Here is a 15,786-nt window from a genome sequence, read left to right on the forward strand (position 1 = left end):
TTCTTTTTTTTTGCATACCAACTGGATTCACTGATAGTATTGTTGAAGTACAAACTAAACATCCAAATATATATTTGACTAAATTATCGTTGTTTTAAAGGTATTCAATTATTTTGCAACTTTTACAATCATAGAATTCTTTAAAAACTGTTCTGCAGTTAATATGGGTGGAGAGGTCTCCAAGAATCTGTGCTTAAGATTATTAAGACTTGAATTAACCCGTAAAATACAGCGAGAGGGAGAGATACAATAACATTCATTAATTCAGGTTTCCTAAATAAAGACATCACTTAAATAACTTCTGATGGGGACAGAATATATTATGTAAATAAGGAAATAAACATTAAACTCGCATCTAATTAAATACCTGAATTAAATACTCTAAAATATAAATACCTTAAGAGCCTCTTTTGGACAATATTCTCATTATTATGCATACAGCCTCTCCTGTACCTAGCCATTCAACACCTATGTATCTATCTCCAAGAAATAAAAACATATATCTATACTCCTACTTGAATATGAATGTCATAGCAACTTTATTTATAATAGCCTATAACTACAAAGAACCCAAATGTCTATCAACAAGTAAATGTATAAACAAATTGCACTATATGCATATACAGGAATACCACTCAGTTCTATAAAGGAATGAACTATCAAAACCTATAATACAACAACATAAATGAATCTCAAAATAATTCTGCCGAATGAAAGAAGCCAGGCAGAAAGAGAGTACATGCACATTTCTAGTTATTTAATATTTTAGAAAATGAAACTAATCTATATTAAGAGAAAGCAGATCAGTGATTGTCTCAGGATGGCAGAGGCAGGGAGCCATGGGAAGGGGAGACTACAAAGGAGAATTTAGGATCTTCTGGGCGTGGAAGAGATGTTTACTGTCTTGAGTGGGATGATGGTGTTCAGTATACATAAATATCAAGATTTTATCGAACTGTGTACTTTAAAGATGGGTAGTTTTCTCATGTCCAGTATACCTTGATATAGCTTGCTTTTTTTTTTTTTTTTGGCTGGAGCAAGGCAAATGAGGAGGAAACTGGTAAATGATGAGATGGAAGAGGGGCCAGATCGGTGCTATGCTGACAATGGTTGGTAATAATCTTGATTTAAATTTCAGTTGGAAGGTATCAGAAATTAGGCAGGAATAGAATCTGATTTCTAAAACATACAAGATTTACAAAACTGTGAAATCAAAAGAGATTCTATGCTCCTCAAGTCCAGGTGATCTTAAAATAGAGATCCATAAATTTTCTAGAAGTTCCTGAAGAACCTGCAAATTTTTGTGAATGTATGTGTGTGTGCGAGCGCATGTTCTAGTGCAAGTTCCACAGCATTCATCAGCTACTGCAAAAGGCCTCTGACCATAAAATATTAAGAACCACACATATATTTGACTTATCTGAATTTAGAGGATGAGAACTGAAGCCTAGAAAAGTGATTTGGGCAGGTAATAATGGGTCTATGATGCTGACTGTCCTCTCTCGCTTGATCCCTTCATCCCTCCCCACCCCAATACTCTTGATTAACAGTACACAATTATAAATACCTGGCACACAGAACACAAAACAAATGTCTGTGAACACTGAACGACCTAGCCAAAATCAACAGTACAGTATGTGTGCCAACTATGGTCTATAATAGAATATAAGCCAATACAAATATTTGGAAATAGTCCCTGAAAACTCTCTCAACAAAATGTGCAATGAATTACTGAATTTATCAAGCTCAATGAAAAATATGCAGTGATAGCAGCATTCACATTAATTGCTACACAAGGTAAAAAGCATTTAACCTTCAAAAGTCATACCCTCACTACAGAAATCAATCCTAAGGAAATAATGAGAAAAAGCTAAACATTTATACAAAAATGTTCACATGAGATTCATTTTTAATTGTGGAAGCCCAAAAACAATCTAGATGTACAATAAGAAAAAAAACAGTCAAGATGATATGGTATTCCATAAATGGAATGTTATGCAGACATTCAAAGTCACATTTTAAAGGTTAACATGGAAAAATTATCAAAGTCCCAGTTTAAAGGTTAACATGGAAGTTCTTGTAATACAAATGCTCCATGAAAATTCCTGAGAGAGAGAGAATGCACTAAGCTAAAAAGTAATGTTGGTGGTTTACACTGTCACATCAGCCTCTACATTGCCTAGAATAAAGGAGCAGGCATTTAAAACCAGAAAAGAATAGCCCTGACTGGGTAGCTCAGTTGGTTAGAGCATCATCCCAATACTCCAAGGTTGTGAGTTCGATCTCCAGTCAGGCCACATACAAGAAGCAACCAATGGCCCAGCTGGGCGTGGCTCAGCGGCTGAGCATCAACCTAGGATCCAGTCAGGGCACATGCCCGGGTTGCGGGCTCTATCCCATGGGGGCATGCAGGAGGCAGCTGATCAATGGCTCTCTCATCATTGATGTTTCTATCTTTCTCTCTCACCCTCTCCCTTCCTCTCTCTGAAATCAATAAAGACATATTAAAAAAAAAAAAAAGGCAACCAATGAATGCATAAGTGGAACAACAAATGGATGTCTCTCTCTCTCTCTCTCTCTTACATCAAAAAATTTAAAAACTAATACATGATAGCCCCGCCAGTGTGGCTCAGTGGTTGAGCGCCAACCTATGAATCAGGAGGTCACAGTTCAATTCCCAGTGAGGGCACATGCCCGAGTTGCAGGCTAGATCCCCAGCAGGGGGCGTGCAGGAGGCAATCAATGACTCTCTCATCATTGATGTTTCCCTCTCTCTCTCCCTTTCCCTTCCTCTCTCCGATATCAATAAAAACATATTTTTAAAAAATAATAATACGTGATCAATAATGAAACGGAATTCATCTCTGAATATTACTATGAGCCTGCCCTGTGCTATGGGGTAAAGGATAGTATGTAATTGGCATCCAACAGCTGCTGTTTTCTTCTTTTAAAGACAAGACAAATTAATTCAGGCTTGAATCTTAGCAATAGTGATTTCCATTAGGTATAAATAAAACTGTTTAACTGTAAGGTCAGATAGCAGAGCACATTTCAGAAGAGAGGCTTCACATCATCCAGAAACTCTTCCAGAAAGTACAGCTAATTACCAGTATGGATGATATAAGGGCATTTCCTCAGCCATACAAGTCGATGACCATGATCTTCTCAAATTCTTTTCTAGCTTTAAAGTCTATCAACTATAAAGTGTTCTACTTTGATAGAATTAAATGGTCTGAAGTTACTGAAATAATCCTGTATTTCTTTTTCAAATTTGAACATGAATAACACAGCCATATTACTAACTAGACCCTACTGTACATGGGATTTCTATTAAGCCATTAAGGTACCAGTAAAAACTGAATCAAAGGATTTTAGTCTTGTTTCTACAGCAGTGCGTTCGTCTGTAATAATACAATGGTTTTCTGTGGGGTATTAATTTTAACCTGAATTCAAGAGTGCTGAAACCTATCAAATAGGTTCATAGTTTTAATCACACAGGCAGAACTCTCATGATCATCATAATTAACAATTATAGTGATTAAGTACCCAGCAACACAATGATTTATCAGATACTAATAGAGAAAGTTCAGTAAAGAGAGCTACTTTTAAAAAGTGCTTATCATAGAGAAGAGAGTAAAACACAATGAATGGACACTGAGGATTATATTACATACCTATCAGATGAGTTAAATCAATGTCTAATCTTTGTCTATACTTGAAATCTGGGTCGGTACCACTGCAGTGCAGCACTATCTGTGAAACACACTCCTCAATTATTTTGTAATACTGTGGTCTGAAAGAGAGAGAAAGCATTCTTAAATACCCTTTCTACCTATACAAATCAATTTTCATAAGAGGTGATTCAGCGTGATATAAGAACTGTCTTTTTCTGGCATTGTTTTCTAAAAAAATCCTTCCAGACATTACACTCCCGTAGAAGAAATATGCCTACGTTTAAAGATGGTCTGGATGTTACAGTGCAAAACCCACTGTGATGTAATCAACTGTGACCACTTAGTGACTTAACACTCTAGTTTGCAGGGATTCATGCTTGAGTACAAAACTGCTTATCAACCTTATCTACTTAAACTTAAGCTGTTGTTCCTAAAGTTAATGAAAATAAATGACCTGTTAGTCCTACATCCGTGGATACAGAAAGAATTCTAGGCCTCTCCATGCTCTCACTTTTAATAAGGGGTGGGTATCTTGGCATTTGGTGGCAAGCAATGTCTTCAATTTACTGCAATACACTTACTTGAGATTAGCTGTAACACCTTACAAAACTGGACTGAGCCAGTTATACTACAGGCTATTCCGAAGATCTACTTATGCACGCATTTTAAAAGATCCATTTTATAGACACACTGACACTTAATATGCACGGGCAGAGCCTCAATTCGTTCAAAGTGTCTAAAGTTCTAAAACATATCCTAATTGTATAATCTACCAAGGTAATTCTGGCCTTAAAAATGACTACTTGCATACTTCAAAATTTTTTTAAAAGGCACGTTTTACATTAATATTTGGGGGAAATTGAGTACTGATCAGTGGATAATAAATTCGACAGAGAAAAATCAGAAAGAAATACTCTTATAGACAAATTATGACATAAACGTCCCTAAAATCGTGTGCTAATAACTAGCCAACCTACTAAAAGTTTGCCAATGAAGCCAAACAGATTCTAATTGCTCTTATATGTCCTTTGTCACAGGGCTGGTGTCAATAAAAATAAACAGTAATATACAGGGGTGGGCAAAAGTAGTTTTATTGTGTTAATACAAATAAATCACATAATAACTAATCAATAATACAAGAATAAACTCTGTTTTATGTACTCACAACTGTAAACCTACTTTTGTCCACCCCTGTACATTACAAATCTGAGACTCTTCATGTCATCATCTGGTCCCAGGTAAATAATATGGGTTCATAATCAGTCTAGTCAATGAGTCTTTGGGTTAATAAGGAAAACACAACTGGTCTCCCTGAGAACAGGCTCACTATCTCTAAGTAGAATGTAAGTGCGTGTCACACTTCTACCTCACATGAATGTTCTCAGGATGAAAAGGATGTCATATTAGAGTAAGTCCTCATTTCATCAGCTCCTGAGAAATGGATGGCTTTACACAATTTTCCCAGGTAACTGTGTACACATGGCTACAGTACCCGTTTAATTACTAGAACTTCCTTTAGAAAACAACAATAATTTCAAGTGTATTGCCATCTTCCTGACTTTAAAAAAAGCTTAACATTTAATATTTTAAATACTTTTCTATGTCTCTGTAAAATCATGATGTCCATCAGATATTGTACTGGTCTGAACTATAATAGTTTTCTACATGGCTTTAGAACTGTCATTTTTGTTGCAACTGTACCTCACCCCATGGTAAACTTCCTTTCCCCGTTAAGCAAGTTTTGAGAAATCAGAAAGCCTAGGCTGCCAGAATGTCACGCATACTGACTCTAAAGAAGAGCTAAGAGTCTCTTAAACAGTTGAACAGAACATGGTCACCACCTGATGGCTAATTTCAGTCACTCAGAAACCTTTCTCTAATTTTCTGGTTTTCAGATAATATTCTGAGTTACTAGACACTAAAACTTCTAACCTTATGAGTTATTCTCATAATCATTTCTTTTGAAGAACTACTTTGTTTAATGTAAAGCTGAAATATTAGCATTATTATTTTCTTAGATAAGAACACATCTATTGCTAGATAAATACTATAAAACAAATAATGGTAAAACTTTACTTATTAAAATAAGAACTTAAAAGTTCTACCATAGACTCTTTAGTGCTGGCTCTGTGCAACCATTATCTAGCAAGAAAAATTCTTCATGGCGTCAATAAAAACTGTGGGCTCAATGCTATTAAAAGCCCTGGTGTGCCCAGCCGGGTGTGGCTCAGCGGTTGAGCATCAACCTAGGATCCAGGAGATCACCGGTCAATTCCCGGTCAGGGCACATGGCCGAGTTTCAAGCTCCATCCCCAGCAGGGAGCGTGCAGGAGGCAGCCAATCGAAAACTCTCTCATCATTGATGTTTCTCTCTCTCTCCCTCTCCCTTCCTCTCTCTGAAATCAATAAAGATATATTTTAAAAACAAACAAAAAAACATCCTGGTGCTGGGGTACCCCATTTCTACAAATAAATTCTTCTGGCTCAATTAAAATAAATTAACGTCATTTACAAAGTGTTACCATAAGTCATCAAGCTCTTACATGTTATGTATGCACTGCCTGGACCCCACTACATTGTTAACTTTTCTTTAATATCTAATTCAAATTATATAAGTAGTACTCTGAGAACTGCTCCTTACCTGATATAATAGTCATTTCTGATGAGCAAAAAATGTTGTAGAATCGATAGTAAGTAATTTTCAGCAGCTGTGTCCTTCAACATGTTATACAGAAGATGGTATACTTCATTCATATCAGTGAAAAGTAAGTCAAGGAAAAAACTCAAAGATTCTTCATGAAAATTTCATTCACTGATGGATCATCTTGTCTCTACTACTGTTTCTAAACCTCCAACTCGTGATCCCGCATTTAAACATTTACACATAGAAATATAATCTATGGAAACATGTTTATATTTTGACAGGAGAAATAAAGAGTATTTTCAAGACCATTTGACCATCAAAACCTTAAGTGATCTGTTGCTCATTATGTATTTTTTAATTTAGCTTTATTGTTGAAAGTATTACAGATATCCCCTTTTCCCCCGCATTGACCCCCTTCACTCCACCCCCTCCCCCTCCCCAGGCCTTCACGGCACTATTGTCTGTGTACATGGGTTATCAATATATGCATGTAAGTTCTTCGGTTAATATTTTAAAGCCCAGATTATAGCTGGTACATAGGAACAGCAATGTCATTAATGAAAATGGTTTTCTCTTAATCTTTCTGAGAGGGAGGACCTATACTGGTCAGAAAAGCCAGTACTCCTCTATATTCCCAGTGAAATAAAATAGAAAAAAGGCAAATGAGCATTTTGTGGACTGATTAAAAGATCATGAAACCGGTTTTATTTTATACGGATGAAATATGTAACAAAATCTGAAATTATTAATGTTTGCATTCATTTGTGTTTCATTATTTAATAAAACATGGACAGCAAAGAATGAAACCTGGAACATTTTTCTTAGGATGTAAGAGGAATGGTAGAAGTTTAAATGCTTTTAGTAAACTAGAAAACAGATTGCAAAAATGGATCAGGAAAATTGATGTCAAAGAAACGTAGGAGAGGAGATGTAATCCCAACACCCTAAAAATAACCGGAAACGTCAACATTTTCTCTGAAGTGGAATTAAGTGTATGCTAGATCACTTCTTAGCCCCCCATGTAAGAGGGTTGTGTTCAAGTCTCATAAGGTCCTTTAAGTGGTTACAAAATGGCTCCAAATATAGCTTTGTGAAGTATGATTATGAGAAAAATCTATGTAAGGCCAAAAAGCAAGATATTTATTGACATGAAAAGTATTTAATATTATGGAAACCCTGTGGATTAGGGTCCCTAACGATGGATAAAAAATTATGAGCAATTATCCCTCATAGTAACGAAACTGTCATTCGATGCACACCTCCCCATCCAGTACCAACGTGTAAGACACTTGGGGAGGAGCTACTGGAGGGGAAAAATGCAATAGGACATTCGTGCCTCATCTCACAGGGGCACGGAAGGGTACATACATAAGACCAGGACAGACCAACCACTCTAGGAGTTTCAAGGAAGGGACTACTTCCAGTTTTGAGCGGGAAGGAGGAAGAGGAAAGGACATCACAGGGAAAAGTCCAGCTCAGAGGTCATTTTGGTTCTGAAGCATTTCTCCATTTCCTTAGAATCCATCAGGGAGAAACTGAATGGGTGTGAAACAAATGGCCCAGTGCTGTAAAGACCATCTTAGACATAAAATCATTTCCGTTTGTATTAAATCATTGCCATAGGAAGATTATATGCCAGCTGTATCTGACTCGGATGCTTCTAGCGCATTGCTTTGTTACAGTCAGCTACTACCACATCTAAACAGTGCTTTGTTTTGCTAAGGGAGCAAAATATCTGGATTGAGAACAAGACATTTATTTGAACTGAATTCTCTCTCTAAACCACTGAGTACCACTTAATAAATTGAAAAGGTGTATTACCTATAGGCACATATGAACTCAGTGAACTTTTCCCCCAAAATCCTTATGCACGAGGTATGTTCCCTCAGGCTCTTTCTTTTCGAGACCATTGAGCACAATATACGGCCACTGTGCAGATTTCAATAGGGCCTGTGTAAATCATCAGGACAGTCTGACAGTTCCTCGACATGAGTCTCAAGGACAGCATCAAAGTGAGGTTCTAATATAAATAAATGGATATAAACTGGGCTTGCAGAAAAGAATTCTAATAACGATTCGCAATATCACCCACGAATCCCTTTTTCACAGTACACACAAAATGATGTGCCTGGCTTGTCAAAAGGATATTCCATTTCTGCTCGAATGTCATTGAGACGATGTGATAACTCAGTTAGGTCGTCCTCTTTGTTTTCATCGAATACTTTCAACTGAATATCGAGCTCATCATTCTCTTTTTCTTTTAGATCCTAATATTTAAAGATAAAATTTAACAGATGAGTAACAGTTTGGGAACAGCCTATTCTGGTAATAAAGGCCAGCAGCCACCATTATTTATTCATATACACAGAAGCAATTCAAATACCGACGCGCGCACTTGGTTTCCTGAAAGGAAATGTACTATGTGTTTCTATTTTAAAATAAAAGAACCTCGGTGCATTCAGTGCATTTTTTTCATGCCCCATATTTTGGTTATTGACATTAAAAAATTAACAGTCACTTTTACAAAGGAAAAAAACACACAACTAATTGCTAACAACCCAAATTAAATGATGTCGTTTTGACTAAACACACTCATCAAAGATCGCAAAGGAACTCATGCAGTTAGGACATTCACATATGCCATTGGCAAAAAATGCAAATATAGATCAACTGTATTAATAAAGAACAAATACAAGGATATACTCAAGCACAACAGTCCCAAGTATGGCTGGAAAAGTTGAATAGACAAATTTATTTTAAATGATATTTTGTGATTTGAAGCAAAAAGGTATCAGGACTTTTTCTCAGGCTGCGTATCTAGCCTCCTCCCCCACCTTTCATCTTCGTTTAGCCTAATCACAAAATACCAACTTGGGCCTCAAAGATTTGTTTTTGTAATACATTATAAGCACATGCATTACAAACCTCTGATAATTTTCAAAATAATAATATAAACAAAATCTTTGGAAGCATGCCACACTAGAGATTGTTGGGCTTAATATATATCACCTGGGATAGCTTTTAATATGCGTCCATTAAGTTGCAGCTTTCAAAACCCAAATGGAAAATCACAACTGTGGATGCTCAAGGGTGGTACCAAAAAGTGGGACTAGGATTTTCGGAGCTGAGCGTGAACTCTAAAAGGAAATGCAAGTAGGGTGTACTTCAAATTAGGTCAGTCAAACAAAAGAGGATGCATTTCTTGTTTCTATTTTTATTCAACAGAACAATCATCATTGGAGATGTAATGGTGCAGATTGAAGCCAAACAGAAGTTTATGCAATTTCTAGATGTTTCTTTTCCCAATATTCTCAAACATAATAATTAAGTGAAAATTTACCTAAATAGCATGTGAAAATACTTATTAATATATATCTATATAATCTCGTATAAAGATGTAACAAATAAATGTATTTATACTAGTTTCCTTTTCAGTAATAACTTGCTTTGGGTCTAGTTTTCCACTTTGAAGGGGAAGGAAGGTGTTTATTGGAATGCACAACTGTCTGCCATTGATGGGTCATAGTCTTAGGTGACCTCTGAACTCTGTTCAGGAAACAGCAGGCCCCAGACATACCCAAGAGGCTGGTCACTGCAGAAACCACTTTAGCAAGTTTCAGAATATAACCCTTCTTTATTCTTATATTGCATTCTACTTTTTCTCAGGTGTTCACTATGAAACTTGAACACATTCAAATGAATGTTTGAAACGGAGAAAAATCCAACTTAAATACTGTCATTTAATTAGCATCAGAAATGTATAAAACATGGAATCGGTATTCATGATTTAAAAGCTTTCAGTAAGTAACCAATGTCACTCCAATAAATTTAATAAAAGATAAATAAGACAAAAAACATTTTCAGTGAAAATAATTGGTGACATTGGTTTTGTTTAATTTGGTTTTGAATTAGGACAACACATGATTTATATTATATATAGTGTGTGAACATATACAGCACAATATACAAATATGGACATGTATAAATGCAGTATAAGTATTGTGTATTAATAATGTTCCATTAAAATAAATACATATACACATATACATACACATACATACACACATACATATATATAACTTCCTTTCAGTCAACTGTACAACCTTGAAATATGTATCCATAAATTCTTGATAAAATAATCATTTAATAAGTTAATAATGCTTTTATATATCCCAAATGTGATGGATATCCTATAAAAGTAAATGAAAATGCATAACTAAAGTTTTATGTTTAAAAATGTAGAATATTAGATGATGTGTTATAGAATTATGTACCTGAAACATGTTTAGTTTTGTTCACCAGTGTCACCCCAATAAATTCAATAAAAAGAAAAAATAATAAAAATGTACAATACTTTAAAATTACTGAATTGCACTACAACTAATTGTGTGAAACGTTGTAAACATGTTTCGGATATTTTTTAAACAGACTTGCTATATAGACATGGCACATTTTAGGCAGATCCTCTGAAGCATGTAATTCTCTATAAAACAGTGTACTTCTAAGGAAATCAAAGTCTATTACCAATACATGGCTGATTACCAGTCAAGCAATCAAGTTTGAGTCTTCAAACGAATAAGGAAGGGTTTGTCAGGCTTTTAAAAGAGATTAAGAATGCCTGGCCTGGCCGGCATGGCTCAGCGGTTGAACATCGACCTAGGATCCAGGAGATCGCAGTTCGATTCCCCGTCAGGGCACATGCCCGGGTTTCGGGCCCGATCCCCAGCAGGGGGCGTGCAGGAGGCAGCCGATCAATGACTCTCTCTCACCACTGATGTTTCTCCTCTTCCCCTCTCCCTTCCTCTCTCTGAAATCAATAAAGACGTATTAAAAAAAGAAAAAGAAAACACCTGCTGCCTACGGACACAACTTCTTACTATCATGCTCCTCCTTCTCATATCTGATTTACCTAATATTTTCCTACTTTATTCAACTAAATAAAAGGCAGGAGAGGACTTCACAAGAAGTCAATGTAAGTTAACTATTTGAAAATTCACTTTAGAGTATGTAACGATTCATTTATCGCAAATTACTAAAGCGAACTGATGAAAAGTGAATTCCTACATAAATGAGGTATAAACTCCCTTTAAATACTGCAATTGATCCATAGAGATGGGGGAATTCTGAAATTAAATTTTTACAGAATATAATTAAAATAATTGTCCTTGAGGCGCCTGATAATTATATGAAAAAATGTTTTACTCTACTATAATACTATGACTGTCTTGGGGTTACGGAACTACTAAGAACTCTCCTCCCCTATCACTTAATGATCGCAGGTAGTAATTTTTTATCCATATACCAACTACTATTATTAGCCACAACCACATCTAATTGGCTGCTATGTTCTAGAAACATAGGGAGCTCCTCTTGTCAGAACAGGGTATAAAACAAGAGCATAAAACTGCAAGGATTTTAAAGACTCATCTATTATTATATTAAGTTTCACTGCATGCATAAAAGATGTTGAATGTTATAAATTCTAGTGGTTTTAAATTTAAATATTTACTAAATTAATAGTGAGTTAATAAGACAGTTGCCATGGTAGGTACATCTAGTATACATTAAAGCATGACCATTCTGGCCCTTGCTCCATTTTTGATAATAAAACTGTCAGAGCAGCAGCAGTAGCAGTGAAATCTACGTTATTTAAGAATCAAGCTCTAATCTCAGGGTCTGCTGAACTGCCATTCTCATCTTCTAATCAGAGGTACCTGGGAATGATTTTTTTTTTTCCAAACCAAACATCTCTTCCCCACCCTCAATAAGATCTTGACAGTCTCTTCTTAGGAGGTCATGGCCAATGTCTTGGTTGAGAACCAGAGCCCCATTTAGCCATATTTCACTCCACTTTTCAGGGAGGAAAAGAAATTGAGAATCCTTGCAGGCTCTATTCCAAAATTTTCAGGAGCAGAGACATGACACTTTCCACATTTCTCCAGCTTCAGAATCACCAAGATCTGAGAAGCAGGCCACATTAAAGAGAGATGGTTCTTAAACAAAAGTGTAACTGGAAGAATATCTTAAGAATACATCTACTAAGGAGTACATGGTGCCACAAGAGGCTTTTTATAGGGCCATAAGGCCAACGGGAAAGTGTAGCTTAGAAACACGGATGCGAAATCTTCACTGTCACCTGTCATCAAAAGAACAACAAACTGTGAGACCCTCGATCCTGGCAGAAATGAAGAGACCCAGACAAAAGTGCAGAAGTGCAATAAATTAAAATGAGTCACAGTTTTCTTGACCAGCCATTCAACTAACCCAGGGAGGACAAGCATGAAAACCAATGAGGAGGCAACTCAAACGCAAACTAGAATCAAGACTATAACATTATCTCCAGCTACCGAAGGCCAAAGACTTCCCATGAAGAAAGATTTGCGACAAAGCAGGAATGAATGTGTTGCACACCCTGTAAGTAGTTATAGAATGTGCCTATGTTAACTGCACATTGAAACCTCTCTACGGGTCACTTAAAATGTTGCTCTGATTCACTGCAACCAATTCCTTGGTTTTTAAATTCATGGGTTAAAGAGCCATTCAAAGTGGAACTGACACAGAAATTTCTAAAATAGAGCCAATCATACATCTGATGAAAACTGCTTTCAATAGACTCAATCGTCCATTTTATGATGATGTGTTCCAACTATTTCCAGTTAAGACTGTCACGCCACAAGTAGCTGACGCAAGTTACACGCTGGTTCCTCACCAGGGAATGTCCCAGGTTTGGGTATTTCCAGTACCCTAAGTCTTACATGCAGGCTCATTGACATTTGTTTTGTTTTTGTGTTTTCCCTCCCTTGCTTTTTAATTCTTGTTTCTCAAGTGTGACATGAGTAGCTTACATGAAAAGACTAGTGAGATTTTACTTGTCTCCTCTAACAATGCTATGGTCTGGGACAAAATCCCTCTTCAGTTGAAAGACTAAATAAAATATAAAGTCACAGTTGTATCTGTACTCAAAGAATGTGTGCTCATTTATCTCAGATCAAGCCTATAAAGTTACTTCAAACATGTTTTTTAACAATATCATAATTACAGCAAATGCTCATATTCAAGAAATAAAACTGTTTTTCTTTAGAAAAATTCCCACGGTGCTATAACAAGAATGCCAATCTTAAGTAGTGTGTCCAGAATATACTAATCAAAATTCTATGCATATTTATGCTGAATATAAATGAAATCAATCTAAGTGATCAAAGAAAAAAGCAAAAAATTTAAATGAAAATTGAAATTACCAAAAAAAATTAAATGTCTTCTTTTATGTTCTCAGTATTTACATTCAAAGAAAAGAAGTTCCCTTGTGATTTTAGGAAGGAAAACAGCACTTCTGGAGATCTGGACACAGCATCAGTTGCATTCTGAATCGTCACTTGCATACAAAGACTGATATTACTGCAATAAAAAAAGCTTACAAAGTGTTTCAAACTTTACAAAAGAAAATCACAAGGCACATTTATTTACTCTGTTGCAAGTACTTTTGTTGAAAGAAAGAAAAATGTTAAAGGTCATCAGCATAATAAATGTGTACACTCAACTTACTGGTAGCATTGTCTTTAGTCCTGAACGGAGGAATTCATTCCGTAAATGTATTCGAAAATCAAGCTCGTAAGGAAAAGTGACAAGGGCGTTTATAAACTGCATGCAGGCCACCTACAAATAGAAAGCAAACCGTATTTTTTTAAAAATTTTTAATTAAATATTTCATTAATGCATTCAGACCATTCTTTTTTCATTTACTAAAGGCATATATACATATACTATAAAAATAAACACAAATATTTATACAAATTTAAGGACGATGGTGATTTTCAAGTATAAACAACAAAATAAGTAATAAAATTTCTTATGTGCAGAATAATTCCAATGAAGATATGATGGATAGTCAAGTACTTCTATCCTTTGCTAAACAGTATGAAGGAATATGAAACTCTCTCCTGAGAAACTCAAAGTTTCAAAAGTATGCATAGAGAGTCCTTTAAAAAGATCACAAAATTTATCTTGCATATCCAGCTATCCTCAGAGTGGACATAGCCTCAATTCTGTATGGTTATAAACACTTTTTTAAAATAAATCTAGTAAAGTTATAAAAGTACCATGATATTAAAGAGGCATCAGTGATAACTTAGAGAAAACAATACATCGATTTATACTCTATCTTACTAATGGGATGGATGTGCACAAAATTGAGAGTATTAAAATACATGATTAAGATGAATTAATTTATTATGTATAAAGTGAATTAAGTGAATGAAGATCAACTGGAAGGCACTGTGATACCAATACTAATGTGCATGAAATAAATATAAGGGCTTCTTTTCAGGTGAAGGTAATTCGTTAATTACTTTGCCACTGGAAAATGGGTTTCACTTTTTCTTACCTTCTGATATCGAGGCTCTCTACTATAAAAGGCGAATTATTTTCTGGTAATTACCAGCTTAAAGGGAATCAAAAAATGCGAATTGCCGGGTGTTCCATACGTTATTTGTGAAGACCATTTTTAGAAAACACCGCTCAAGCTGAAGGCAACTGGCTAATGGTTTAAGTGAAGGGCTGCACGTTTAATTGGTTATTTTGAAAGCATGTGATTGAGCAGTAGGGCACTCTAGGAGCTGAGCACAAGGGGACTCCTGCAAAACTACAAAACGCCAGACTGAGTCAAGGCGTCAAGTACACATACAAGGGAACACAGGTGAATCCATAGTTAGTGCGGGTTCTACTCTATTTGCTTTGTGTATGTACCCAAAACCCTGGGGCCTCTTCTGGGCTGGGACCCTGACCTCCTCCTTCTCCCCTGTTAGGTTCCCCACCTACAAATCCAGCTGTACTTGGATATACCTGCTCCTGGATGTCCCACAGAGACCCGCCCCCCGGACTAGGTAACCCTGCTAATCCCCAAGCCTCCTTTCTTCCCTCCAAGTGACAACCGATCTCCTGAGGCTGCCAAGATTAAATGAGCATAGAGACAGGGGGGTTGGCAAGCTAAGGACCAGGGGCCAACTGCAGCCCATTGGTCTAATCAGGCGTGCTGCCTGCTTGTACCAATGAAGTTTTATTGACTCACACAAAAAGTATTACGGAAAAAAAATATTAGCAAAAAATGTATTTCAAATGTATTTTGACTTGTCCAGACCTAGTATTATGATAGTTATTTTCTCAAGTAAAGAGAAAAGGTTAAGATATATTGCTTTTATTTTTATATCTAAACCTTATGCATTTAAGATGTTTCTTTGGGAGATTAGCCCATTTACTTCACATGTAGGTTCAAAAATCAAGTTACATGCTTTAAAGGGGACGACTGGGGTTGCTTCTAACATTACTAGATATCTAAATGATAAATTAACAATGTAGTCTAATTCGTACCAAGGGTCAAATGTCAAGCGAAAGCACTTATACAACTGACTAAATATTTGCCATAGACTTGGCATTGCAAAAGACATATTGGACAGCCTGGCCGGGCATGGCTCA

The 15,786-nt window shown here is 36.0% G+C and overlaps 1 protein-coding gene across 1 annotated transcript in view; it reads right to left on the reverse strand.

Moving 5' to 3' along the window:
- DIAPH2 (diaphanous related formin 2) overlaps positions 1-15,786 on the reverse strand; it is a 709,361-nt gene that overhangs the window by 528,637 nt on the left and 164,938 nt on the right. Inside the window, exons 11-14 of the mRNA XM_087813361.1 lie at positions 13,861-13,971; positions 8,467-8,585; positions 6,316-6,432; positions 3,675-3,793 (exon numbers count right to left, since the gene is read on the reverse strand). Of these exons, the coding sequence (XP_087669487.1) occupies positions 3,675-3,793; positions 6,316-6,432; positions 8,467-8,585; positions 13,861-13,971 (466 nt within the window). The remainder of the gene's footprint in view (positions 1-3,674; positions 3,794-6,315; positions 6,433-8,466; positions 8,586-13,860; positions 13,972-15,786) is intronic.

This window comes from Miniopterus natalensis, chromosome X (assembly GCF_054644295.1).
Source record: "Miniopterus natalensis isolate mMinNat1 chromosome X, mMinNat1.hap1, whole genome shotgun sequence".
Lineage (NCBI taxonomy): Eukaryota > Metazoa > Chordata > Mammalia > Chiroptera > Miniopteridae > Miniopterus > Miniopterus natalensis.